The sequence below is a fragment of the Rosa chinensis genome, chromosome 3, assembly GCF_002994745.2.
Source record: "Rosa chinensis cultivar Old Blush chromosome 3, RchiOBHm-V2, whole genome shotgun sequence".
NCBI lineage: Eukaryota > Viridiplantae > Streptophyta > Magnoliopsida > Rosales > Rosaceae > Rosa > Rosa chinensis.
In genome coordinates, this window is record NC_037090.1 from 21,356,997 (window position 1) to 21,384,014 (window position 27,018).

Genomic DNA, 27,018 nt, shown 5'->3' on the forward strand with positions numbered 1-27,018 from the left:
TTAGACTGTAGCAAAACAAATCTTTTTTTTGTCTAAAATAAAAAAAATTCCCTAGTACACTACCAACGGTCCGACATTTTTCATAAAGTCGGTAGATGCCCACATAAACTTTTGATAAATTTCATAACGCATTAACCCAAGGAAATTGAAAGATGCATGTTACGGTCTAGGGTCAATATTCAGAGATCAGAAACACTGGAGAATGGAAGCGGAAAAAAAAAAAAAAAAAAAAAAAACCTTCTTTTTCATGCTTTGATTTACCATCATCGTGAGTGATCCCTACGTAACACATGAATGATTTTTATGGGCTCTGGGCCAGTACAATTTGTATAATAGTTCTTATTAGACCCAGCGACGGCCCATGGACCAAGGTCCATGAAACGAGTATGATTCGGTGCGTTTCGTTGAGAACACGAAAGCGTAAAAGCTGAAAAGCCCGGGGAAGGGAACGAATGAAACCGTTGACAGTTGGTTGGGCAAAACAAACAGAAAAAAAGAAGAAGCAAACCTGCAAGCAAATCCACCAAACCATCAAAATCGAAGACCAAACCAAAAACAAAGGCACAAAGCATCTTCAACCCCCAATTCCTATGCCCAGCTAGAGTAGTAGACAGGTTGGTAGATCCTCCTCCGCTTCTGATCCTCGATCAGTCTCGGTCTCATCATGTGGCGTTCTCTCTGGCGATCCATCGATCGCTTCTCTCTCCAGTACTTCAAGTAAGTTTCCTGTCCGACTTTTCGATTCGGCATTCATGATTGCATCCACGCTTTACCGAGTGACAGAGAGATAGTCTAATTTGGTCTGAATTGAGTCAAGTGTGCTGGAATTCGGTAAAACTGCGAGTCGTTTTGCTCAATTTTTTTGTAACTGGGGGGTTTGGATTCGCTTGGCGTGTAGCAAATGAGTTTTGGTTAGGGGAATGGAGGACATGAACAAGGGGAGGGGACTGGCTGTTGACTGATGCGAGAATTGTAAATTGATGTACATTTGAGTGTGGGGTAGTGGGTGAATTTATCAGCAAACCTATTCGGAAACCCGCCCGATTTGTTGAAATATTGGGGTCTAGGATGAAGTTGCTACATTGTATTTTTAGACAGAAAAAAAAAAAAAAAAAAAAGAGAGAGAGAGAGAGACTGCATTGTAGCTATAGGGTGAAGTTTTCTGCTAGCAGGATAGTATCTGATTGTGTTTTACCATGGAAGTAGTATGGTGTTGCTTGTAAATTCGAAAAAAAGAAAAATGAAAAAAAAGTCAGGTATAAACTTTTTTTTTTGAAATAGTCAAGTATAAACTCATGTGTGAGAAGAATTAGAGAGGATATAAGCTTTATGCTAAAGATGCACTCACAATTTCATTTGATTGTCATGATCTTCATTTATTATTATTATTATTATTAATACTTGTTTGGATCTTCTTGTGGATGCAGACACATAATCAATGAACTGCAGCAAATCAAAGTTGTGGATAGGCATAACAGGGTAACTTGATTGACTTTTCTATAATTGAATATATATATATATATATATATATATATATATATATATATATAAACTGTCAACTTATTTTTTTTCCTTTGACTCAGATTTCTCTCTCTCTTTTCTGTTTCTGCTGTGCTCCCTCTCTACCAGGAATTTGTCATAGATTTACTACAGTCCATAGTGGAGCTAGTTACTTATGGCGATAGACAAGATCCACTGATTTTCGAGTATGAACTGTTCATGGTAAAGCTTCTCTATGGGTATGCTTTTCAATTTCTTGTTTGTATTCTAATTGTTATATGTAATATGTATGCAGATGCTTTATGGAATACCAAGTTTTAGCAGAATTTGTTCGTGTGCTGAAGATCAGTAGAAATTCAAGAATTGAGGCACCATTGCTCCAGTATCTGAGTATAATGATTCAAAACATGAATAGTGAACATTCAATTTGTAAGAACCTAAACTCAATTTCTTTTACAATAACTCTTTGATTGCTACAGAGGACCAACTCATGTTGGAAAACCAGTTGGTATTGTACATGAAAAAAATCTTGTTATTGTCAGTTCCGATCCTTTTTTATTTCATCATTTCAAGGCATTCTTAAGCCCTGAACTTATGCGTTGATGGTTTTTCTGATGCAGATTATTGTTTGAGCAATGACTATATCAACTGCATTATTGGACATGAGTTTGAATTTGAAGGAGACCTAGCACTATATTATGTATCCTTCTTGAGGTCTCTCTCTCTCTCTCTCTCTCTCTCACACACACACACACACACACACACACACACACACACATACAATATATGTGTGTGTGGAGAGGACCCTTCTTTAGAGGGATTCCTTTTAACGATAACCAAAATGGATCACGGTTTTGGGGCCATCCTCCAATGTGGTCCAATTATCCTAACTGCCTAAGTTTAGGAGCTTCATCTAAAAATCATACTTGTAAACAATCAACACACTCGTGAGTCATTCAAAATGGATCCTCTTAAGAAGGGCCCTCTGTGTATGTTTTAACTCTTATTTTCTGAAATAATGCTGAGGTTCTTTTTCCTTGCTTTTGTTATTGCTTATGATTTTTTTTTTCTTTGTTTTTTTCAGAGCAGTGAGCAACAAACTAAACAAGGACACACTTTGCCTTCTTCTGAAGGTTCATGGGGTAAGTAAAGTTTTTCAATTTAATTTTTGATTTACATGTTTATGCAGTTCTTTGAATGTCAGTGTTAATCTTCTCTTCCCGTAATTGAAGAATTTTTTTTTTTAAGTATTTGGCTTCAGGCCCTCACTGGATTGAGCCTGTTAGACCCGAAAATGCAATTTTATGGTTATTGTATGTGTTCCACGTTATCATGCTTTTGTTCTCCTAGTGGTTAAGGGCAGGTCCATCAAAGCTTGGTCCAAACATGGTTATCATTTCTCATTGTCTTGTATTGCCAGTCATCTATTGGAGCCATGTATTGCCCCCAGGACTGAATAATCTGTTTTTTTTTTTTTTTTGTGGGTCTCTGTATGGTCATTTCATAGTGGGAAAAAGAGTCGTGAGTTACAGGAAATGCCTTCACTATTTCAGTCTTTAACAAACAACTAAAGGATGCTCACAAATTTTACTTCCCTAAAGTGGAGGTTAAATTGTTTATGACATTTGGAAGTATGGAACTATATTATGTGTGCATGACTGAGTTGCAAAGCCTTCTTATGTCAATTCTTCATTCAATTGCAGGATGCTGTAGTTTCATTTCCCCTGTATTATGAGGCTCTCAAATTTTCCCACCACCGGGAAAAGATGATTCAGACAGCTATCCGTGCATTAACTCTCAGTATATATAATGGTATGGTTCTGTTATCTCCCTGTCATTTGTTCTCCCTTATTTGCTACTAGAAGAGCAGCATGACATTTTGAATTGCAAGTATACTTTTGGTAATTTGGATTGGTTTCTTTTTGGTTGTGCAGTTAGTGATGATATGGTTTATCAATATATAACTGGTCCTCCAGTCTCAAAGTATTTCTCAGACTTGGTTGCAAGCTTAAGAGAGCAATTCTTTCATCTAGATTCCCTTGTCCAGGCAACTAAGTATGTTTATTTATTTTGTTGATAAACAAATTTTGATAGTGAAATACTGAAATGTGCATGCAAGGCTGAACTGTGTAACACTGATGCAGTGGGAGGCTTACATATCAGAAGAGAGAAGAACTTCTTTTGGAAACGGATGAGATCATCGACGATTTGTATTACCTGAAGGATATGCTTGGTATCGGTGACTCCCGTTTGAGTAGAGTAGTTATGGAAAATCTTCTTAGAGTATTGGTCTTTCCCATACTACTTCCACTACTGCAGTTGACGCAGATTAATGTGAGATGTTTTTTCTTCGATCCGTTGCTTTGCCTTCTTATCTACTTCATGAGATACAAATAATACTGTTTGTTGGAAGACTCCTGGCAAAAAAAAAAAAAAATATGCAAACAGTAAAACTTCCACATTGCATGACACAGTTGTTTCCTTATAAGGATCATTATATATGATTGACTAATTTATGTGGTTGGTTTGCAATAGATTAATAGAGTGATGTTTTTGCTTGGTTTGCTTTTACTAATTGCTTTACCTTGTACCGACTTTATTGCTAGATTTTGTTGGCCACCTTTCACAAATTGAAAACTGAAACAATAGAGATAAACACTTGGTAAAAAACACTTAACAGATACTTTAAATCAAATTAGTAAAAAACACTTAACATTTAGAAAATTACAATCACAAAAAGGAAAGATAAAGCCAGTACTAAATCTTTTATGCCGCATGAGTTGTCAATTGAATTATATTTGTCCTTGTTGGTATTCAATCAGCATTTCATTTATGCTCCAGGGCTCAAATTTATCTGTAGTCACGTCTTTCTATACTGTTTCTCGTCTGCTTCAAGTCATTGGTGGAAAAGGCATGTTCGACTCTGTGGCTGGAATCATTTTATATCCTTACATGGCCTCAAGTGTGAGAGTCTCTATTGAAAGGGACTCAACAGAGAGCATTGGTGATGCTAAATCTATATTCAACCAATTGAGTGACATGGAAAAAGTAGAATCTTCTGATTCTGAGGCTGAAGGAGCAGAAAGAATTAGCTGCCCCAGAGATACTATCCCTGTCGACAGGTTGTTACATGCTTTCTTGTTCTTATAAGTTATAACATCCTGCAGAAAAAAAGAAAAAAAGGAGGAAAGGAAAAAACTTCTTAACTTTTGTCAGGGTTCTGTTGCACTTAATTTTTTTTTAGCTCATGCAACTCTAAAGTTATAAGAATTTATTCTCATATGGAACTTTCCAGGGTATTGTTCTCTTGTTGTGTACTTATTATAAATTCTATTCCTGGTGCAGGAATGGAATACTAGCTCATATTTTCTCGGAGAGTTATAGTCTATTGCTATCTTCACTGTTTGTATTATTTATTTTAGCAGAAGCAAAAGGTATTGGTTTGTCCATTTCTGTATAGATCTTCATGCATAAATTCAATTTATCAGTCTTGAAAACTTTTCTTCACTGTTTGTAATATCTGAGTGTTTTGCATATCTCTTTCCATTGATACAGATCTTCATCCACTGCTCTTTCGAATGATTGGATTAAGTGGGATGCAACATATGCTTGTGAGTATTAAAATTGTTTTTTTTTTTTTTTTTTCTAATATACAAAATTCTATTTTCTGTGATCAGTTCTGAGGTCACATGAAAAATTCCATGACGTAGAATTTCCCAACATTTACGTTGGAGATTCATAATATTCTTTTTGTATTTTAACAGGCAACAGATGGAAATACTGGAAATATCATTGTGATATATAGGGATCAGGTATACGGAATCTTTGATGATTCTTGCCTAAATCATATATCTCCATTTATTAATTATTTTTAGTCAGCTAAATTTAACTATTTAAACTGTGACCCTATGTATCCTAATTTAATGTGGCTTTCAGTGTCATAATGAACTGAATTTTCATTTTACAGATTTTAAATGCATTATTGAAGGTTTTAGCAAGTCAACCACCTTTCTCTATACTAATACAATGGCATACAGGGTGGTTCTTGCGGAAGCTATTGATTTTTCAAGGAAAAGGTCTTGGTTGTCATAACACCCAGCTATTCAATGTAAGTTTCAGCTGATTTGGTAAAAGTACTAATTTATTAATCATATATGAATCTTCTATTGAATTGCAAGGAAAGAATGCTGGCATCAAAAATCGCAAACCAGAATGAAATGGATAATGCTTATTGTGTGTGGATATGTTTCTATGAAATCTCCCTACCTTCACAGTTTTTTTGTTTCTTCTTGGCAAAACAAACCATTCGTGGTAGGTCGTGTATTAGCAGTTTCCCTTGTTCTTAGCTTCCATCAATGATTGTAGTGAACTAGTGATGAACGCAAGAAGATAATTTTGTTCTTTGTTTATTTTTAGGCATAAGAACTTGACTTGGAAAAAAAAAAGTTTGTTTTTATTTAGTTTTTCTCTACTCAGTGAGCAAGTTGTTGAAGCTTCAGGTCTGAAGATGCTCAGACTTTGACATTACAAACCTTAAGGTTGAGTTTCTCCGACCTATATGTAGCCAATAAACTTGTAGAGAGTTTGACGTAGACTGACTGGTCTTTGAGGCAGGATTAGATCTTTGTTTGAAATTGACATTTACCCTGACGATCTTGTCTTTCATGTAGTTACATTTCCCAAACTTTCTAAAGTTTTATATGTTCTAGTTTATCTGGACAGGCCTCATACCAGCAGTCTCGTGAATACCTTCAAAAGGAACTTGATGGATGCTGGTTTGATCATATCCCTGAGGTCTTAAGAAATGAATGGGCAGGCTGTAAAGCAGGTACTTTGGTCATATCTCAGTTATTTAGATATGGATGCATCATTTGTTTCTTTTGGGGACAGCGTTGGTATCATTGTCTCTTAAAGTATATATTTTTTTTTTCCTTATCTTTTCTTCCAAGGATTTTTACAAATGTTAAGCTGCAAGAATGTAGTAGGAATAGTACTAATTTTTATCTTTTTATGTTCCTAACATCTTGGTTCGTCTTCACATGGTCCTCTATATAGACCATGGGGTTTGCACTTGCAAATATTCGAACACAAGATCTCATGCTCATACCATAGAATTTCTTTGCTTGTTAACCTTATTGCTAAAAGCTTCGATCATTAGATGGTGGTGGGAATAGATTCTTAACAATCCTCTCATAAATTCAGAGGGCTGCAATTGCAGGATATGAACTTGTGCTCTCTCTGATATCATCCTTAAGTTTTGTTGGCTTATCACTATTACCCAAAGTTCAAGTTGTTAAGATGTGGGTCAATACTTTGTTACTATAACATTGGCAACTGCTTCTTCCTGGAAAAAAAAAAAAGGATACGAAAAAGACATGATTTATTTGATAGCTTATATGGATAACTTACTAAATGCAACTAATCCATTATGATGCTGCCTGCAGCTCTGGAGGAATCATCCCAATGTAAAGATCCTTTTTTTGTCTTAGAGCTTGACTCTAGCCAACAAAATACTGATGGTTCGTTTTTCTGAAAAGGATAGCACTTTGTCTGTTGTGATGCTTCAGAAAGTATTCTGTTACATGATAAGTAACGTACATTGTACGCATATTGCAGGTGAAACAACGTCCTACCTTGCGTGGCAGAGGATGGTCGACACTGTGAAGGTAATTATCATTTATTGAACACTGAGATGAACTTTTATGTTTGTGTTCAACTTCTATGTTTGAGAGATGATTCCTTGCTGGCTTAGATTTTTGAACACTGAGATGAATTTCAGTTTGCCATATGGGGACTGGATCTACTAATAAACTTTCTGAAATCAAATTTTACTCAGTGGAGTGTTTGGTTCCATGAATCCATGATGGTGTCCAACATGACTTGCTGGTCAAGTTATATTCTATGGATCACATTAGTATGAGCTTCCAATGTCAGAATATGGAGTCGAACTGTCAAAATTAACTCTTGCTAAGAGGCAAGAATGAATAAATGAAAGATACAAATTGCCTAAATGAAATGTTTCTGTTGCTGGAGTTTTGGTAATCATACCTGAGCAAAACATGTCAAAAAATGAAGTGTCATTGAGGAGTAGATACTTGAAAGTTCTTATTGCTGCTCCATAAATTGAATTGCTGGATTATTTGCCTTTCTCTTTGAACTTAGTGATTCGCACTATTATATGTGATATTTTCTCTGTATGTGTGCAGTATATATGAGTAAGACATTGATGTGTTTTGACTTCATACTTATAAAAGCATGCCACGCTTTCCGTACTGGTCTGCCAAATGTGATGTTGTGCATTATTTTCTTAGACTTCGTCTTGACCACATGTATTTGGTGTACTTTGATTGATTCTATGAAAACTTATTTAGTCAGATCTCAGTTTTTTTTTACTTGATTAGTTGCTTCCAGTTTTTTGTTGACTCTTTGACGCTCCCCTGTGTGCATGTTTAGGTTTTCATTCTACATCTTCAGCTTAAATCATGTATTCTCAAAGGAGAACTGCTTGAAGAACCTATGCTGAACTTAAGCAGTGCAGTGGCTGACTCTGGCAAAACCCATGCTTCAGATGTTGCATCTGCAAGCTTTGGGTCAGAGGTTCCTTTAGGTGGGTATTATTCTAGTGGAAGTTGAATATTATCCCAGATCAATCTCTGTGTTATTTATATTCTGTTACTCCCTACAATTTTTTGCAGGATCTGGAATACCTTGTCGAATCGCATTTTCCAATGCAGGAATTCGGGATATCTACTTGATACCTGTGGCAAGGAAAACATCAGGAAAATTACTTCTTGCAGAGAAGCATCCTTTCCGCAGTCATCGAGGAACGGTACTTGCTATTGCACCATTGGCTGGGTCGAATGTAAGTTTAAAAATAATGCCATTGGCATAGCTATGTTTTACTATCAACACAGTTCAGTTCAGTAATTGTATATTTTAGCTTGACAGGGTCAATAAAACTGATTTAGTAATGAGTTCAGTTTGATTCTGTCAATAACTAGGCTTATGGTTATGGCTGGTATTCTTGGCAGTCTTGCACTATGCCAGATCGGTGTCCAATCACTTGCTCTGATAGGCTTGAAGTAGAATTCTGATGTGCCTTGTCTATCGGATATGATTTTTTCTAGTTTCAGATTTTGGTAAAAAATATGATATTACAAATTGGTTGATAAATCTGCAATTTCCAGAGTTAGTGACATCGTTGCATTCCTGTTTTTGCAGATAGAACTGAGAAATATTAGGATAGAAATATGCGTAATTTGTTTAAGCTTCTAGAAATCATGTTTCTATGTTCAAGTGGGAAACTACAGATGAGGAGGCCGTGCACATTTATTTTTATTTTTATTTTTATTTTTATTTTTATTTTTATTTTTATTTTTTTATCACCTCTTGATGGGGGTAAAGGAAAAGGATTGTAATGGCTCCAACAAAGTATCATGGGAGCTTGAAATTCTTGTTATTATTGTAGATGTGCTTTTCTGTTGGTCCTTATTATGTATGTATATGCTTGATTTTGTTTCTCATTTCAAACAGCCGAAGGTAGATGAGGACCATCCAACATGGTTGCATCTTCAGATAAGAGAGTTCGAACCAAAATTCCGTACTAAATTTAGAGGATATCATGCAGCGAAGTCCAATCACATTGTTGATGGCAGATGGACGCTTGGTTTTTCAGATGCAAAGGCTTGCGCGGCTGCTAGATCATCAGTACTTGAGGAAACTCGGAAGCTGAGATCCTCTGTTGAGAGCTTACTTGCTCCTCTACTGCAAAATAACTGTCTAGGAAATTTATCAGAGAGCGAAGATGACTGAATCATTGTTTTTTTTTTTAATGGTTGTAAGTTAGCTCGCAACAACTTCAATTTAATAGTTGTCTTTGTTTTCTTTCCGTTCAATTTTGCGACTTCCCACATAAGGCTGAGGTTCATAATAATACATCACCTATCATCATCAATCATGCTATAAGTAAAGTTGAGACCTTGTAGCAGTTCTATTTTTCAACAATACTGAAGACAGAAATGTATTATATCAATTAGATTATTAGAATACGTACAAATATGTAGATTCATAATCAATGGAAATTCATCTCTGTTAAGTGGGAACGCCTATTGATATATTCTGTTTCACTCAATTTGTTCCTCATGAATCTGTTAATTATCTGTAAATCATCATTGAATGCAAAAGAAAGAGGCAAGTTCTTAAGTCCCCCATGTATCAGGACCAACTATGGTTAAGAAATGATTTGTATTTGTGCAAAATGCTTTTATTTATAATACAAACTCAAGTACGTGTGTGGCTATAGACACCACTGTGGTTAGAAGTTCTCTCATCAGACTACAAATACAAAAGGCTTAGGCAAAGCAACTTCCTTAGCTAATCAGACTAGAGAAGAAACCAAAAATATTCTGCAATAATCAGATCCTGGGAAAGCGGAGCTGGTAGTGATGATCAGAACTGGACTGGTCACCGTTAAACAGTCACTTAAGCTATTAACGCTTTCCTGCAGGTGCAGTCTCATTGTGCAAGCTGCAAACCAACAAGGAAGTGAGGCCATCGGAGATAGGACGATTCAATACGAAACGATAACGCTCTGATACTACACAAAATACATACTGATCCTAAAAGCTTTAGTTCTTAGTAAATGAGCTAATTATGTGTTTCATCAAGTGTATAGCACCACTTCAGTTAATTTGCAAGTGTAGCAAAATTAAAGCTCGTGCATGCTTTGAATCTTTCAAGTGCATGAAAACTCAGCAATATACATATACAACCAGCTTCAAATTGAAAGCATGCACGAGTCTTCATTATAGCTTTGCAGCTTGGAGCAGAAGATATCTATCAGCTCATCTAGTTGCTCGGTGAATATTAATCAAAATGATGCCCCCTTTTTGAGCCTAAATACGAAACATTATAAGATTAACAAGAGCATTTCAGATAGCAAGCGGAAAAGCAACGAAAACTTTTGGAAAAAGGAGTGTGTAATTCCATCACCTTTACATAAACAAGGCTGTCATGTCAAAATTAGAGCAACTTTTTCTGCATTCTAACCTTTAAAGTCTGGCTGGCCACCCTACTATGTATAATTCTATTAACTATTTCTCTTAGTTTGGATATTGCTTTTCACCCACATGGCCACGTATCCGCCAAAGATGCTCTTATTTGAAGCTTAAAAGCACAAAATGAGCGGCCCTTTTGAGTAGATAATGCCATATTTTACTTTTAATATGGCTTTATGAAGAGAGAGTGCTTTACTTTAACCAAAAGAGAGCTTAGCTAAAAAAACAAAATTAAATACCACAACTCCCTAATGCATTGTGTTCCCATATGTTATAAATATTAAAGGGCTTTGATGGTGAAAGAAGAGAAAAGATCATAAACCCTAATCAACTTTGATCATTTGACACAAATCTCATGGCGTCCTAACACAGATTATTAGTACGTTATGGATCATGGCTTTTCTTTTTTACTTTCCTTTCAAACAAGTTGAGCGTTATTGGTTTGAGGGAGAAAGTGAGATCGCGAGAGAATGGGTTAGGGTGTATTCCAAGTAACTGTAAATATTCCGATCTCATTCAAACGCTCCTTTTGTAGCAAAATATAGCAGAGAGGGTGCTTTGTGTTTCAAATTATTTGGTGGCTTTCCATGTCTTTTTAGGCCAACAAAGATAGATAGGGTTGAAGAAGCTTTTTGACTGAGGACTGAACTGAGCTAGCTAGCTAGAAGAATGCTCTCTCGCTGAGAAAAGAATAAACAGTGAAGAGTTTTGGATTTATCTGTACTTGTTTGGGTCCTACTCTCCATATCATTCTGACCCATATTCTATATTTGATTAGCAGTTTTGAAATTACATAATTTAAAAAAATAAATAAATAATGGTTTACATACAAGAATGTTCGGAGATAGTATATTCCAGATTGTATGCCTAAATTTAGATCGTCTGAGACCGAAAATGTCTAACATCGATCAAACATTTAAACTCCAATTTGAAGTATGCAATTTGGAGATAAGTACGAGATTAAAATCGAACGATAATACTGTTAATTATCTCATTCAATTTTTGAATTTCTATTACTCGATTATATCATTCAAGGAGACGATGAAACAATAAGCATTAATATAATGTTGATAGAATGTTTATTTTATCAGTTATCACTAACTTTAAGTAAAAGCAGCAGATGATTGAGGAATGAAAGAGCTGGGAGATCTCTCGTTTGAAGTGTAAAGATCTCTGTAATGTTTTGATTTTTTTACGCTATCCATGTATTTTATGTTATTAGATCAAGACCTAGTTATGGTGGTGAGTAGTGTAGAGCTACGTTGTAGCTCTGCTTTCTATATCTAATTCTGTTACAAGACCAACTGGTCTGTCCAGAAAAAAGCTTCGACACCACCAAAATACCAGTGACTGAACCAGCTAGCTGAAGATGAAGAAGAGAAGAACTGAAGAAGAATAGAAGACAGAGAATATAGATTTATACTTTTGGGTTGAGATACTGGAAGTTTAATTTATGATATTTCAGTTAATTGCCAGATATTTTGTTTAACTGATTCCATTTGTTGTTAATGCACCAAAAAAACAAAAACCATATTTTTTTTTTCTGTTAAATTTCAATAATAGTTTGTGTACTCATTGTCTCTTAGGTTTATCATCTCCCGGTCATGCTTGAGGCCCTATAATTGGAAATCGCTTTTATCTCGATCGGTTGCATATCTAACATCATAGTTTATGTTCCATAATCATTGAGAAATATTTGACGACTACCATGACACTAAGTAATTATGGTGTAGGACTTGTGGCAAGATATTGTGTCATATTAAGTTTGTTTATGTATATATCGTGGAAAACAATCACAAACTTTTAAACTAACATGCATATCAATAACACGGTAACTGCAAAAAAATAAATAAACAAAAAGAAATAGAGGAGCTCTAAAATTCTAACCGTAGAACAATAGCTCAAGAACAAAAGAATGTCACACTCTCAGAATCCTAAAGAGGATCAACCTCAACCCAGTTTAATATACTTTAATACTAATAATCACTCCAGATATCAAACTTAAACCAGTTTAATATAGTTAAATACTAGTTTAGTATTACTATATTTTCTCTTTTGTCGTTTCAGTTTTATCTAATATCTTCAAAAGAAATAATATTACTGTTATAGACGAATTTGGGATAATTAAATTACTGTAATTTGTCATGCAAGGGTCTTAATACTTTTTTCTTTTCTTTTTTTCGCAAGGAAAATTAGACAATCAAGGAGGGTCCAAAAGCTGAACTTTATGTAGTAAAGGAGAGTGAGATAGAGGAGGGAATGTCTGAGAGCTGGTATTAATCCCCATGCAACATGCATTTAAAGTGTCAAGCTTTGAAGCTTTGTTCGTCTTATAGTTATACATCTCTTCTAGAGAACAGAAAGAGAAATGATGCTAATAAAACTAAAAATAAAATGGGAGGAAGGACGCTTTAAGGCTTTAAGCTTTATTCCATGTCGTCTCTCTTTGAGTCTGGAAGAAAATCGTACACAGTTCCCTATTCCTTCTTCAGCAGACACATAGTCCCCATTCTCTTTTCAGGTCCTCGTTTTTGGCGGATCCACATTCCTTTCATTCATTTACTCTTCTTCTCAATCATTAAATAAAAAACAAAACAACTTATATGGTTCATGAATCATATATATACATATACATATATATATATATATATATATATATATATATGATTCTCAGTTTCTCACTATGCAGTATGTATACAATAGTTAGTACTGTCTTATACACCTAGCTATGACCTCTCTTGAGGTAGCAAGCCACCTGAATTACGTTAACGAGTCAGTAACACACCCACCTAGTCAGTATTCGGATTGAGGTCCACGAGAGTATCCCAGCAAGGCCAGACTAAACTCTCGCTACAGGCGCACGAACACGAAGGTCCCTCAAACCTGCTGGCCACAAACTGGTGGGAGTTGAGATTCGAACTCTAGACATGGAGGTTTTATATTTACAAATAGTTTTAATCATATATACTTTGAATAATAATCGATCAATGATTCATATTACAATGCGTAATTTGTTTTGAGGTTCTGCCATTGACATGCACCTAAACAAGGTTTTTAAGTTACTAGTTTCAGTTAATTTTCATTATTCATGTATCTTCCTCACTATTTAAGGTTATCTTTACACTAGCTTATTTATTTATTTTAAACAACAAAAGTTATTTGTATCTTTAAAAACGAGAAATAGAAATAACAAGCTAATACTACTGCAAGCAAGCAGAAATTTGGTAATTATGTAGATAAGAGAAAGATATACAAAGGTGGAGTACAACCCTAATTTACCTAGCTTGATATCAAGCTATGAATAATTTTTCTTTTCTTTTGGGCTAACTTATGTTTGGACTTAAGAAAAAAGAAAAAGTGTAAGCTAGGTAAATTAGAGCGGAGCATAACCCTAATTTACCTAGCTTGATCAAGCAAGATTATTAAGTGTGAACTAAATTATATTGGGCTTAAGCTCGACCCAAATATAAGTTAGCTCACATCAAATAAGTTGGCTTGATCACCTAAATTCTCTAGTCTTAGAGCATCTCCAGCAACATAACCTAAAATTTTCTTGTTTTGTTCAAAAATATACCTCAAAATTATTTATCTACCAATTTTTGAAAAATTGCCACAACAATATTAACACATCCATTTTCTCTATTCACACAACCCCTATAATTTTTTATTATTTTAATTCAATTTGTTTCTACAAATTACCCTAACTACCCTCCCTTATAATTATGTTTCTTTTTCTTTTTTCTATTTGGCAAGTCAACCATGAATCAAATACTCATTATACAATAAATCAATATTTTTCTTTTACCTATATAAATGAATGAAAAATATTATGTTCATTAAGTGAAATGACCTGTATTATTAGACAATGAATATGTTTCCCAGGTAATTACATTCATCTAACTGAATCTAACTTGCAAAGTTTGTCCTCATACAAGTAGGAGGGGTAAGAAGCATGCTTTACTCCTTTGTTGTCTCGGGTTCCAATGTCGCACCTAGCTTATTTGAGTTTCTCGTCTCTTATAGATTGGCAATAAGCCATTTTCAAATGCAGTATGCAAATTTGGGAAATTTCTAGGTACCAAAAAAAAAATTTGGAGTATAATTCAAAATTAACTATTTGAACAAGACTTGCCTGAGGAGCTAGACAAATGCAGACACATGCATAATCAATGGTATAAAACTCTTAAGGAAAAATTCACCAACGGTGTTTAGACACTTAGGGGACTTTCAGAATGATACCCGAACTTACAAAGTTATCAATGTGATACATGGACTCATTTTTTGATATCAACGTCGTACCTACGAACAGTTTCCGTCACGGAGCCGTTAAATTTTGCACGTGCAATGCACGTGAGTCACTTAATGAAGATAAAAAGACTGATTTACCCTAAATTTTTTTGGAAAAATTCACCAACGGTGTCTGGACACTTAGGAGACTTTCAGAATGATACATGAACTTACAAAGTTATCAATGTGATACCTGGACTCATTTTTTTCCTATCAACGTCGTACCTACTACCAATTTCAGTCACGGAGCCGTTAAATTTTGCACTTGCGATGCACGTGAGTCACTTAATGAAGACAAAAGGACCGATTTACCCTCAAAAGTTTTTTTGTTCCTTGTCTTTTCTTTCTTTCTTTCTTTATTCTTCTTCTTCTTATTTTTCAGATTCTTTATTCTCTCCTTCTCTCCTTGCCAACACCACCGCTTTTGGAGAACCCACCATCGAATATGCAGGAAGAAAAATGGGGGAAAGCCACAACAACCTCCACCACCGTGCAATGACGTCGTCCTCCGCTGCTTCTTGATTGGGTTTGGGGATAAGGACTGCTTCTTCCTCCACTGCTAGCGAAATCGTGGAGGCTCGAGGCCACATTCTAAGGGCCACCGGCCGGAAGGACCGCCACAGCAAGGTCTACACCCCCAATGGCCCCAGGGACCACCGCGTCCGGCTCGCCGCCCACACCACCATTCAATTCTACAATGTGCAAGACAGGCTTGGATACGACCGGCCCAGCATGGCCGTCGATTGGCTCATCAAGAAAGCTAAGGCCGCAATCGACGAGCTGCCGCCGTGGAACCCGAACTCAATTTCTGTTCAGACAACATCTTCTCCGAAGGTGCCGATATCCGCCTCACAGGACACACAGAATGTGAGCCTCCATTTCTGGACGGTGGAGGCTCCAAGTTCTTTGTTTGCTAATCGGCGAGGCGCAATGGTGGGCAGCAGTGGAGTGGCGGAGCTGGTGAATTAGAACAGCTCGAATTTTCTGCAGGTGAGGATGGTGTGGAGGCCGAAGTTAATGTTAATCTTTGTCTGCCTACAATTGCCTCTGATCTAAGTTGGGCAAGAGGCCGAAGTTGTCGGCTAGACCGGTGAAGTTGCAGGTGAGGATGGTGTTGAGGTGGTGTTGCATATCGGGAATGACGGAGAGGATGGCGGGGTGGGATTGGAGCTGTGATTTGAGAGTGGAAGGCTGGCGGGGCCTGAGTTTCTGATCAATGGTGTATAAAAGGGGGTCGGAGGAGAGAACAAGAGTGGTGGTGGCTAAGTCGTCTGCGGCGGGGATGAACTCGGAGTGAACGACAAAGCCTCAATGCACAATTTCAATTTGCTGTAAGATTTGAAGTGGGAGGAACCATAAGCATCTACGGTGCATGAAAGTGGATTGAGACGCAACAGCGGTGTTTGATAGGTGATCGGCGGTGGGAATCGGCCGAGCAAGATGATTTGAATCTTCATGATTCAAATAAGGGGAAGAAGAAAACAAAAAAGAAGAAGAAGAAAGAAAGAAAGAAAGAAAAGAAAAAGAAAAAAAAAACTTTTGAGGGTAAATCAGTCTTTTTGTCTTCATCAAGTTACTCACATGCAAAATTTAATGGCTCCGTGACAGAAATTGGTCGTAGGTACGACGTTGATACGAAAAAATGAGTGCAGGTATCACATTGATAACTTTGTAAGTTCAGGTATCATTATGAAAGTCTCCTAAGTGTCCAGACACCGTTGGTGAATTTTTCCAAAAATTTTTGATGGTAAATCGGTCTTTTTATCTTCATTAAGTGACTCACGTGCATTGCACGTGCAAAATTTAACGGTACCGTGACGGAAACTGTTCGTAGGTACGACGTTGATATCAAAAAATGAGTCCAGGTATCACATTGATAACTTTGTAAGTTCAGGTATCATTCTGAAAGTCACCAAAGTGTCCAGACATCGTTGGTGAATTTTTCCCAAACTCTTAATATAATGTATTTTAGATAACTGTATTGAAAGAACACTCACCCATAAATAAAAGTTCAATATTAAGCTGAGAAAAAATACTAGACTTTGGAACGTATAATATTTCCAGTATGTAACAAGTAGAACCTATGCAATAGTATCTCAAATGTTGCAAAATAGCATAGTACACTCATCAACATGGAATCAAAGCATCTTATAGTCAACTGGCCATAAATCCTCATCCATTTATACATAGTGATGAGTATATGATTGCTAAACTCGCAATCAAAAAATAACAAGAATGTATTATGCAAGGCCAGAATAATCAAAATATGATCGAACATAGTTAAATGTTAGTCAGACGGAAAAGAAAAGAAGCAATCGCAAAGAGTTTGGAAGTCCTCGTCTACGGGAAAACAAGGGTTTAGGATTTGGGAATGATTGACTTGCCAAATAGAAAAAAGAAAAAAGAAAAAAGAAAAAAGAAAAAGAATCAGAATTGCAAGGGAGGATAGTTAGGGTAATTTGTAAAAGAAAATTGAATTAAGGTAATAAAAAAATAGAAAGGGTGTGTGAATAGCACCATCCTAAAAATTAACTATATTTGAATACATTTTAATTTTTAATTAGTTAATGAAGATAAAAATTTTAATATTTTTAGTCATTGGTTGCATTAATGACCCCAAATGTATTCAATCTATAAAAAAATAAAAAATAAAAAAACAGAAATAAGAACAAGAACACTTGTTTCTTTATTGCGTTTGGGATGCAAAAGGAAATGAAATATTTTCCCCAAGGAAGGGAAAAAAAGAAGGAAAGTACGTAATTCATTCCAAACCCAAAAGGAATCACTTTTCCCCGTTTTCCTTATATTTATTACTCACAACAAATTATTAAACATTATTTTATTGCATTAATTACAAACTTTTTAAGTAGTTTCCTAATAAATTTCTTTATGTTACCAACTATCGGAATGGAAAGTTCTTGAAAAATTTCATTTCGCTTCTTATGGGAAATACAAATGAATTACTTTCCTTTCTGCAAACCAAACGAGGCCTAAGAAAAACTCTCTCACCCTAGCTGCGGCATTTGGTTGTCATCTGCTAGTGAGATATGGCCTAGTCTAATCAAGGCTTTTTCTCCTCCTCTCTCTTGCTTGTTATGATCGTCTACATCCGCGACAACATGTTAGGCATCGATGGGAGAAGAGGTGGTTTTTTTTTTTTTTTGTCTGAAGTCGATTTTTCTAGCTTAGTGGCAAGGCTCTCTAATCCGCGAGGTTCTTGATTGGAGGTCCCTCTAAATCTTCGTCTAGTATGTACTAGCGAAAACTCTTCTATGAGCCTTCTTAGAAGTATAAATTTTTCTACATACCAATTCAGAGTGCTTGGTGTAGAATAGTTAATAGTCAAGATTTTCTTTGAAGACGAGGTGTTTAACTGTTTGTGTTTAGTTATAAACTCTTGAATGCCAGTATTCAGGTAATGAGTAGTCTTTTGCCATTGATACATACTCCCAACTTCTAGAACTTATGTTTGGTTAAGAATCATTATTAATATAATGATTTCTTCGGTTTAAAAAAACATAAAATTAAAAAGTTGATTACATGTCATAATTATGTTAGCTATTGTGGTTACCTATACCCTTAATATGAAAATAGGTGATAAAAATGTGAAATTTAGAGATTTCTTAAAATAGTGAAATTTTTGGAGTCACTATTAAAATAATTTTTTTATATATTTTTGGTGAGAACAAAGTCTAGGGAATTTGTTTGAGATACTCTCAACCGTGCGTCTATATAGAGATAATTGCTGTATTTTTTTTTTTTTTGACATTGCTATATCTATACTAGCTAGAAATGGGAGTGTTTATGTGTAGGTTAATTTTTGTTGTTGTTTTTTTTGGGAATTCGTTTGTAGGTTATTAGTACTACCCCACATAATGCTTATTAATTAAGTAAAACTGTACTGTTGCATAAAAGAGAGAGACGCACTTCCAAAGCTAGAGTACCGTATCTTTTATCAAATTATTTGATGTGTGAGAAAGAGAGAAGGCAAAGCTGAGTTGCCTTTGATACTGGTGCGTAAATATTTAGTCCTGCTGGTCAGCACATGCATTCCACTTTCCACTACAAAATCGACTTTGGACCCCAAAATTTTACCTCCCCTACAAGAAAAGCACACCCCTCAACTCCCCTAAATCTCTCTCTCTCTCTCTCACATCATGATCACTAATCATCTAGAGTACTAGATTACAAACAACTCACACAACTTCACTGCATATATAGTTGATCCACCTACATATAGGCGAGTTCAAACCTCAAACCTAACAACTTCCATCATTAGCTAACTTCTCTCTCAAAACCCATATATATCTTGCTTCTGTCTCTCTCTCAATCTTAAGCTCAAAACCCATGAACCCATCTCTAATTTGACCTTCTCTAAGATTCTATTTACAAGGCAAGCAATTGATCGATCAAGATGAGAGCAGGAGGTTGCACGCTCCAACAGGGTCTAACTACAGAGGCTGCGAACATAGTAAAGCTAGCACTAACCCTAGCAAGGCACCGAGGCCATGCCCAAGTCACTCCTCTCCATGTTGCAAACACCATGCTCTCTTCTTCAACCGGCCTATTGCGAACTGCTTGCCTTCAATCACACTCTCACCCACTTCAATGCAAAGCACTTGAGCTTTGCTTCAATGTTGCCCTCAACCGCCTCCCGGCCTCCAATTCCAGCCCCATGTTGGGTGGCGGTCACCACCCACAAAACCCTTCCATCTCCAACGCCTTGGTCGCTGCTTTCAAGCGCGCGCAGGCTCACCAACGCCGCGGTTCCATTGAGAACCAGCAGCAGCCCCTTCTAGCAGTGAAGATAGAGCTGGAGCAACTCATAATTTCAATCTTAGATGATCCAAGTGTAAGTAGAGTCATGAGAGAAGCTGGGTTTTCTAGTACCCAGGTCAAAAGCAATGTAGAACAAGCTGTCTCCATAGAAATATGTAACTCCCAAACTACTACTACTCCTTGTGTAAGTAGTAGTAAGTCCAAGGAGAGTAATCTCCAGTTGATTCCTTTGTCAGTGGTACCTAATCTAGATCCAGTTAGGAATGAGGATGTGACAAGTGTTATAGAGAATTTGGTGAAGAAAAGAAGGAAGAGTATTGTGATTGTGGGTGAGTGTCTTGCTAGTGTTGAGGGCGTGGTGAGGGGAGTGATGGAGAAGGTTGATAAGGGAGATCAACATGTTGTCGTTGATGAGGGTTTCAGTTTGAGAGAGGTGAAATTTGTAACACTTTCTCTCTCCTCTTTTGGACATATTTCTAGAGTAGAGGTTGAACAGAAACTTGGAGAACTCAAGAGCCTAGTGAGGAGCAGTGTGGGGAAAGGAATAATTTTGTATCTGGGAGATCTCAAGTGGATTACTGAGTATAGGACTAGTAGTAGTTCAAGTCATGATCAGCAGGGAATTAGGGGGTATTATTGTCCTGTGGAGCACATGATCATGGAGCTTGGGAACCTGGTTTGTGGGATTAATGGTGAGACTAATGGTGGGAGGGTTTGGCTTGTGGGGATTGCTACTTTTCAAACTTACATGAGATGCAAATCTGGCCATCCATCACTTGAGACTGTTTGGGGTATTCATCCTCTAACAACTCCCTCAACCAGCCTGCGCTTGAGTCTTGTCACAGCTGAAAGGTAAAGCAATTGCCAAAAGTTTCAAATTAAATGATCCTTCTAATTATCTCAATTTATTCATCATTTTTCTCTCTATAAAATCTTTAGGTATACTTCGTTAATACTATTTCTCTTATTTTTGATGGGAAATGAATGTTATTTGCACTCTCTAGTCGTATTAATTCCTAAGCCGCTATTTTGAGTGTTATTTGTGTTTCTCCATAAAAGTTTACAACTGGAAAATGCGAATGGTGCTTGTTGGTCCACCGGAACATATGGATAAAACTTTGATATATTTCACTTGTTTTCTTGAAATTAATCCGTCTTTCCTAATAATGTAACTATCACATCATTTGATTAACTTGCAATTAATTTTTTTTATTAACACTACTCGTATAATTTACAGTGAGCTACACAGTGAGTCTACAAGCAAGATAGCTGAAACTGGAACTAGCAGGCTAGTAGTACTCGAAGGTGGATATCAGAAGAAGCTCACTTGCTGTGACGAATGCTCAAACAAGTTCGAAGAAGAAGCTCAAAGCTTACGAAGCAGTAGCATTTGTAACAGTGAATCCACCACTTCAAGCCTTCCTGCATGGCTCCAACAGTACAAAAATGAGAACAAAGGACTAAACACAACTACTAATAATCATCAGGTACTTCATCCTAGCTAATTAACCTCTTCATCAAATTTCATTATTATTTACATGGCCCAGCATTAATAGAAGTTCTCGATCCAAAACTAACTTTTCTATTTGCTATCATGTTGTTTTCTTTTGTACACCAGAACTTTGTCTCAGTTTCAGACCTTTGCAAAAAGTGGAACTCCATTTGCAAAGCAATGCACCACCAACAGCATTCCAATAATTCTTCTGAGCTCAAGACTCTTACAATATTCTCTTCTCTCTCACCCTCTTCCTCCACTTCCGGTTTTTCATATGAGCAACAACAATACCCTACTTTGCACCACCATCATTCTTGGAGGGACCAACATTTCTGGATATCCGAAGCTCGTGACAAGGCTGTCGAACCGAATTTGACAATGTACTCATCAAATCCTAATTCCACTCCTAATTCGGCTTCATCCAGTGATGTCATGGAAACAGACTATGTTCCGAGGTTCAAGGAGATCAATGGCGAGAACCTGAAAACCCTATGCAATGCATTGGAGACAAAAGTGCCGTGGCAGAAGGATGTAATTCCTGACATAGCCTCCACAATCTTGAAATGCAGGTCCGGAATGGTCAGAAGAAAAGGGAGTAAGGTGGGCACTAATTTCAGCCCCGAGGTAAAAGAGGAAACATGGTTGTTCTTTCAAGGTCTTGATATGGAAGCTAAGGAAAAAGTTGCAAGGGAATTAGCTCGTCTTGTTTTCGGGTCTCAAACCAACCTCATTTCCATTGCACTAAGCAGTTTCTCGTCGACTCGGGCAGACTCAACCGAGGATTGCAGAAGCAAAAGACCACGTGACGAACAAAGTTGCAGTTATGTGGAAAGGTTCGCTGAGGCGGTGGCGTTTAATCCACATAGGGTATTTTTAGTTGAAGATGTAGAGCAAGCGGACTATTGCTCTCAAATGGGGTTTAAGAGAGCGATCGAAAGAGGGAGAATAACAAATTCGAGTGGAGAAGAAGTTGGCCTTGGAGATGCCATCATTATTTTGAGCTGCGAAAGCTTTAGTTCGAGATCAAGAGCTTGCTCTCCCCCAATAAAGCAAAAATCATCAGAAGACGAAGATCATAAGGATTCAAGTCCTCGTGCGTCTTTGGATTTGAACATTTCGTTTGATAATGACGATGTTGATGGTGATCAGTCAATTGATGACATTGGTCTTCTTGAATCGGTTGATAGAAGGATCATTTTCAAAATTCAAGAACTGTAAACATCGGGAACAATATGTCATCAGGTGGCCTTTTTTTTTTTTTCCTTTGTTCAACTTTTGGGATCCCTTTTTAGGTTCTTGTGAAACTGTCTTTGTTTAGTCTGTTTTTAGATTTTTAACTTAGCTAGGCGTATCCTAGGGCTGGAGAGTTAAAGATTTTTCTCTTTATGTAAAACTACTATATATATATGTAAATTATGGTCTATGATTTCCTTTTAAAAGGTTGGGGGTCTGTTTGATCAGGAATCTTTTTTCTCAATTTCCCTTGTTCATGCATGGAATCTGCGAAGTACTAGAGTTGTTATGCATGCACCGAACATGTAATCAATGGAATGTTCCACTTTCCATGCATGCCGTGTATCACACTTCCTCTTAAATTTCTCATCTGTAGCTGCATAAATCACAGGAGTATAGGACTTTTTTTTTTTTTTTTTTGACTTTGTCAAGGGGAACCCAAAGGCTTTCTAGGCCCAAGATAAACCCCTTCGGCGCATGTGAAATGCTCCAACTGTGCATTGCAGCACAGGCCACTTTGACAGCTTCGGGATTCGAACTTAGGTTGGAGAGCACACCCAACTAGGCAAAAACCACTAGGCCACTTGCAGTGGTTAGGAGTACAGGACATTAGTTTGTCTCATTGTTGAGGTATTTTTATGAACACATTTTTCTCGTATATAATTTATCTGAAATTTTGTACAGCAATCGATACTCACGTCACCCAAATGATAACATGAAATCCATGGCCAACCTTACGAGCTAAATCATACTTGAAGATGAAGCAAATGGAAGAAAAATCTGGAGCAATTTTCGGAGTCTTTCTAATTAATGCAACACACACCCAAATTCTTACAAGCAAAGGCTATTTATATTTAGGCAACCCTAGCAATTATTACAGACTAGAAAATAGGGAAAATATCTGAAAAACTCCACATCAGCAGAAGACTAGTACATGCTTGACAGTTGGACGCCACACCATTGGTCAAAGCAGACTTCTCCATGCTGGCATCACGTACTGGTTAACACCAAATTCACCTCATTGTCGCATGACCAATGTAATGTGAAGTACCTAGAATTGTAAGTGTGTGATCATTCAACCCCAAATCAGCTTTATAAAGCTTTTATTAACCAACTATATGTAAACTCCTTCTTACTCTCACTAATCGTCTACTATGTGGGAGTTTGTAACTTTAGCAGTAATTATTATTTACTTCTATACTTTGTACGTGGTCTTAATCAAGGTAAAACAACATTTTTGAAAGGTTAGAATAATTAAGGAAAAGAAAAACTCTAAAGGAGTACTACAAGTACAAATAAAATACAAGATTTTTCTTATTAAATACAAAAATTAATGTTTTATTGTAAATCTTATCTGCATTCATAAGAAGGAAATCGAAAACTACTAATATCAACCAAATTACTTAGTAGAGACATCTCGTCACTCATGTGTAGAAATTGGACTCATAGCCATGAAGAAGAATATATAAGCATGCATTCGCATATGTTGGCAGTGGAAGAATGCATGTAGTATACAATATTGAAAAGAAAAGAAATAAATGGATAAATTAATGCATGCAGCCTATGTCACTGCCAGTCACTTCCATATCCAAATCCGGAACCCACATACACCTCAAACCTAGGTTTAAAGTCAAGTCACTACCTAAGATCGAGGTCTTGGATTCGAGTCACTGTGAAAATATGAGTGAAATTCTTTGATCCTCTTAAAAAAAAAAAAAAAAAAAAAAAACCAAGCCAAGCCATCCCGAATTCCAAACCCAAACCCGACCCATATCTCACTCCAAGCAATATTTCGAACCACCCTAAAACAACACCGATAACTACCAAAAAAAGTATTTAAATCCATCAAGTAGATCCAACCAAGAAAATATCCATATTTTAAACACAACATAACCACTGCTCCAATCCAGAGAAATCGACCTCCGATTAGATCCGTTGGGACATAACCGCAAATAGCTAACCAACGACCTCGAGAGGCAAAAAACCATCAAAAGTCCAAAACCGGGAGCAAAGATAACCTTTGGTATTGAAGAAGAACCCACCAAAAAGAAAAAAAAATTTCTGATAGTGTCAATTTATAAATGGGTGGTTCACTCCCAATTGTACTGAGGTTTTTTGAGTTAAAACTCAATTCTTAGAGTGATTAAGTTGGGACAATATTGATGTAATAGTGGACCACAGACTACGCTTGTCGAAGTTTAATATGGTATCAAAGTTGGTCTCTCTCCAATCACATCATGAGCCCAAATACTGATTTCTTTAAGCTGGGTCTTCTAAAGTTGCGATGGCACTACCAAATTAATAATAACCAGTATCATCTCGAGATATAAAAATAAAATAAAGACATCTATCAGGAATATAAATTCAATCCGATATATAATTGGTTGCCCGAAGGGGTGTGCATTAATTGATTACACATGGAGACTTATAATATCTGGCGGGGGGGGGGGGGGGGGGGGGGGGGTTGTGTTGGATAATGAAAAGATCCCACATTAAAAAAATGATCAAGGTCATTTGAGTTAAAACCCGACATTTAATGAGTGGTTAATTTGCGAAGATATCGAAATAATATGAACCACAAACCACGTTTGTCGCTGTTTAACCCTATAGAAAATATCAGTACTATACAATGCAGCCAATAATAGGTGGACCTAAGTTAAGGTGTAGATAATAGTAGTACTATACAGTGCATCCTTTAACATCCGCAAGATGAGAAGTATTAAGTGTAGAGCATCGACCAGCTCTCTGTCTCAGATGTAGAAACATAAGTCATGAACAAAGCATTCAGAAATACCAAATTAAGCATGCTTTGAACTTTATTCCAGCTACTTCGTCTTTTGTCATTAGCAAAGCAATTTAATTGATTTTGTAAATGGAAAACTTGCTCAATGTATATATTCAGGTACAGTATCAATATCCCGTTGTTGCCGCCCTCGTCTCTTTTTCTTTATGAGAAAATAAAGCTGATAATAATAACAATTTCACCACCTTTAGATTCAAGGAAAGTTAGAAGGATTTAAAGGATGGGTGAATGTTTCGAAAGCATAGTGTAGTGATCACTAAGTATTCCAATAATTAATAAACTATTTTCTTGGTTAGGTCCTTCTTCAACTCACTGATCTTTCTAACCACAGTAACATGGTGGCTAAGCATTTTTTATGCCCTCACCTAGGCGTTGGGAAATTGGGGTTGAAAGTCCCTCTAAATCTTCATGTCTAGTCTATACTAGTAGAAACTCTTCTATAAGTTTTTTTTAGAAGTATTAATTATTATGCGTATCACAATCAAGTGTTCGGTGTAAATAGTTCATAGCTCACGAAATTAGTCTTAATAATAATAATAATAATAACAACAACATAAATTACAAATAAATAATAATTATCTAGAAGAACCGAATTAATTGTTTGCATCTTCTTTTATTTTCAATAAATAGTGGATTAGTGAGACTAGTTTTTCAATATCGTCTCTTCGGGCTTAAAAACGTCTTTTATTTGATATTAAGTGCCCCAACATCTAAACCACATTTAATGTGATACTTTAATATTTGATAATGATAAAAAGGATATAGACTAATGTTCAGCTACAGTATCAATTGCACATCATGTAGTTTAAATATAGTTTATCAAATTGCAGTTAACACAACATTTTTCGATTATAACTTAATCGCTTAACAATTTAGTTAGGGATCAAACGATGTCACTAAAGGTCATTTGGGTATATTCATGTAAATGCAATCTTTTAAGGTTTTTTTTTCTGATTGAGCGGCATTCAATAATAAGTATGGAGGGTTAGTTTGTAACTTTGTAAAACATACTTTTATTACTGATATAGAAATATAGAATATGCTCTTAATTGGCTGTCCCACGTTGGTATGGCCTGATCCAAACATGTAAACAAACATATATATGTTGATTGATTAATCTGTTAGGCTAATTCTCTTCTAATAAAAAATAATAATAATAATTAAAAAAAATAAAAAATAAAAATTCTGGTGGGCTAATTCGTATTTTGCTCTAAGCGAATGGTTATAACATGAAATTCATTAACATTATGCTACTGCTAGTTAAATATTCAAAAAGGAATGTTGGGAACGCGCAAAGTAAGATTAAGGAATTATTCATAACGTAAGAGTTGTGCAAAGGAGAAACAACTTTCTTACTTTGGAAGAGAAAAGTAAAATCTTCCCTAAGAAATATCAAAAGGGCACTACTTTTAATGGTTTGTGATTCGTTTTGTAAAAGAATAACTTTTCTTTCTTTGATTTTCGTAAACCCAACATTCTCATCTTTGGAAAGCATGGAAAAGTTGTGGCATGAGGGTTCAAAATATGCAACTAAAACAAAAGGTTAAAAATATAAAGGGAAAGGATTAAGAAAAAAAAAAGATAAGCATCTCTTCTTTAAGCCTCAAAGATGTTGCTACTTTAGAATCATAAAAAGATCATTATCTTGACAACTTTAAATTAAAACCCTAAGCATAAGTAGGGAATTTGTCGCTTATGGCTTTTGGAAAAGATTAGGGTTTTTGAGACATAATGCATTATGTGGTGGGCAGAAGAGGAGTGGCCCTCGGGCAACTTTCACTCTTTTTCACTTGTTTTGAACCAAATCCAACTTAGTATTATTATATTCTCTTTTATTTCAACTTATCTTTAATTTGTTACTTTTT

At 36.2% G+C, this 27,018-nt stretch overlaps 2 protein-coding genes across 4 annotated transcripts; both read left to right on the forward strand.

The window, feature by feature from the left end:
* The first annotated feature begins 452 nt into the window (after positions 1-452).
* LOC112192442 (protein TRANSPARENT TESTA 9) lies at positions 453-9,595 on the forward strand. 3 transcript variants are annotated; one of them, XM_024332186.2, is made up of 20 exons: positions 453-717; positions 1,428-1,479; positions 1,584-1,706; positions 1,796-1,929; positions 2,121-2,214; positions 2,585-2,642; positions 3,204-3,312; positions 3,435-3,555; positions 3,645-3,834; positions 4,342-4,622; positions 4,846-4,934; positions 5,056-5,111; positions 5,265-5,312; positions 5,468-5,608; positions 6,223-6,328; positions 6,945-7,019; positions 7,117-7,166; positions 7,954-8,107; positions 8,196-8,362; positions 9,034-9,595. In XM_024332186.2, exons 2-20 carry the CDS (start codon positions 1,439-1,441, stop codon positions 9,310-9,312), a joined length of 2,316 nt encoding a protein of 771 aa, XP_024187954.1. In that variant the 5' UTR covers positions 453-717; positions 1,428-1,438; the 3' UTR covers positions 9,313-9,595. The 3 variants fall into 3 exon arrangements, with proteins under 3 accessions (XP_024187954.1, XP_024187953.1, XP_024187955.1); XM_024332185.2 differs by having other exon boundaries at positions 1,630-1,706; XM_024332187.2 differs by having other exon boundaries at positions 698-717; positions 1,630-1,722.
* Positions 9,596-18,937: 9,342 nt separating this feature from the next.
* On the forward strand, positions 18,938-22,556 carry LOC112191505 (protein SMAX1-LIKE 3). The gene is made up of 3 exons (XM_024330853.2): positions 18,938-20,474; positions 20,860-21,109; positions 21,241-22,556. The coding sequence occupies exons 1-3, from the start codon at positions 19,258-19,260 to the stop codon at positions 22,333-22,335; spliced, it is 2,562 nt and encodes an 853-aa protein (XP_024186621.1). The 5' UTR covers positions 18,938-19,257; the 3' UTR covers positions 22,336-22,556.
* The last annotated feature ends 4,462 nt before the right edge of the window (positions 22,557-27,018 follow it).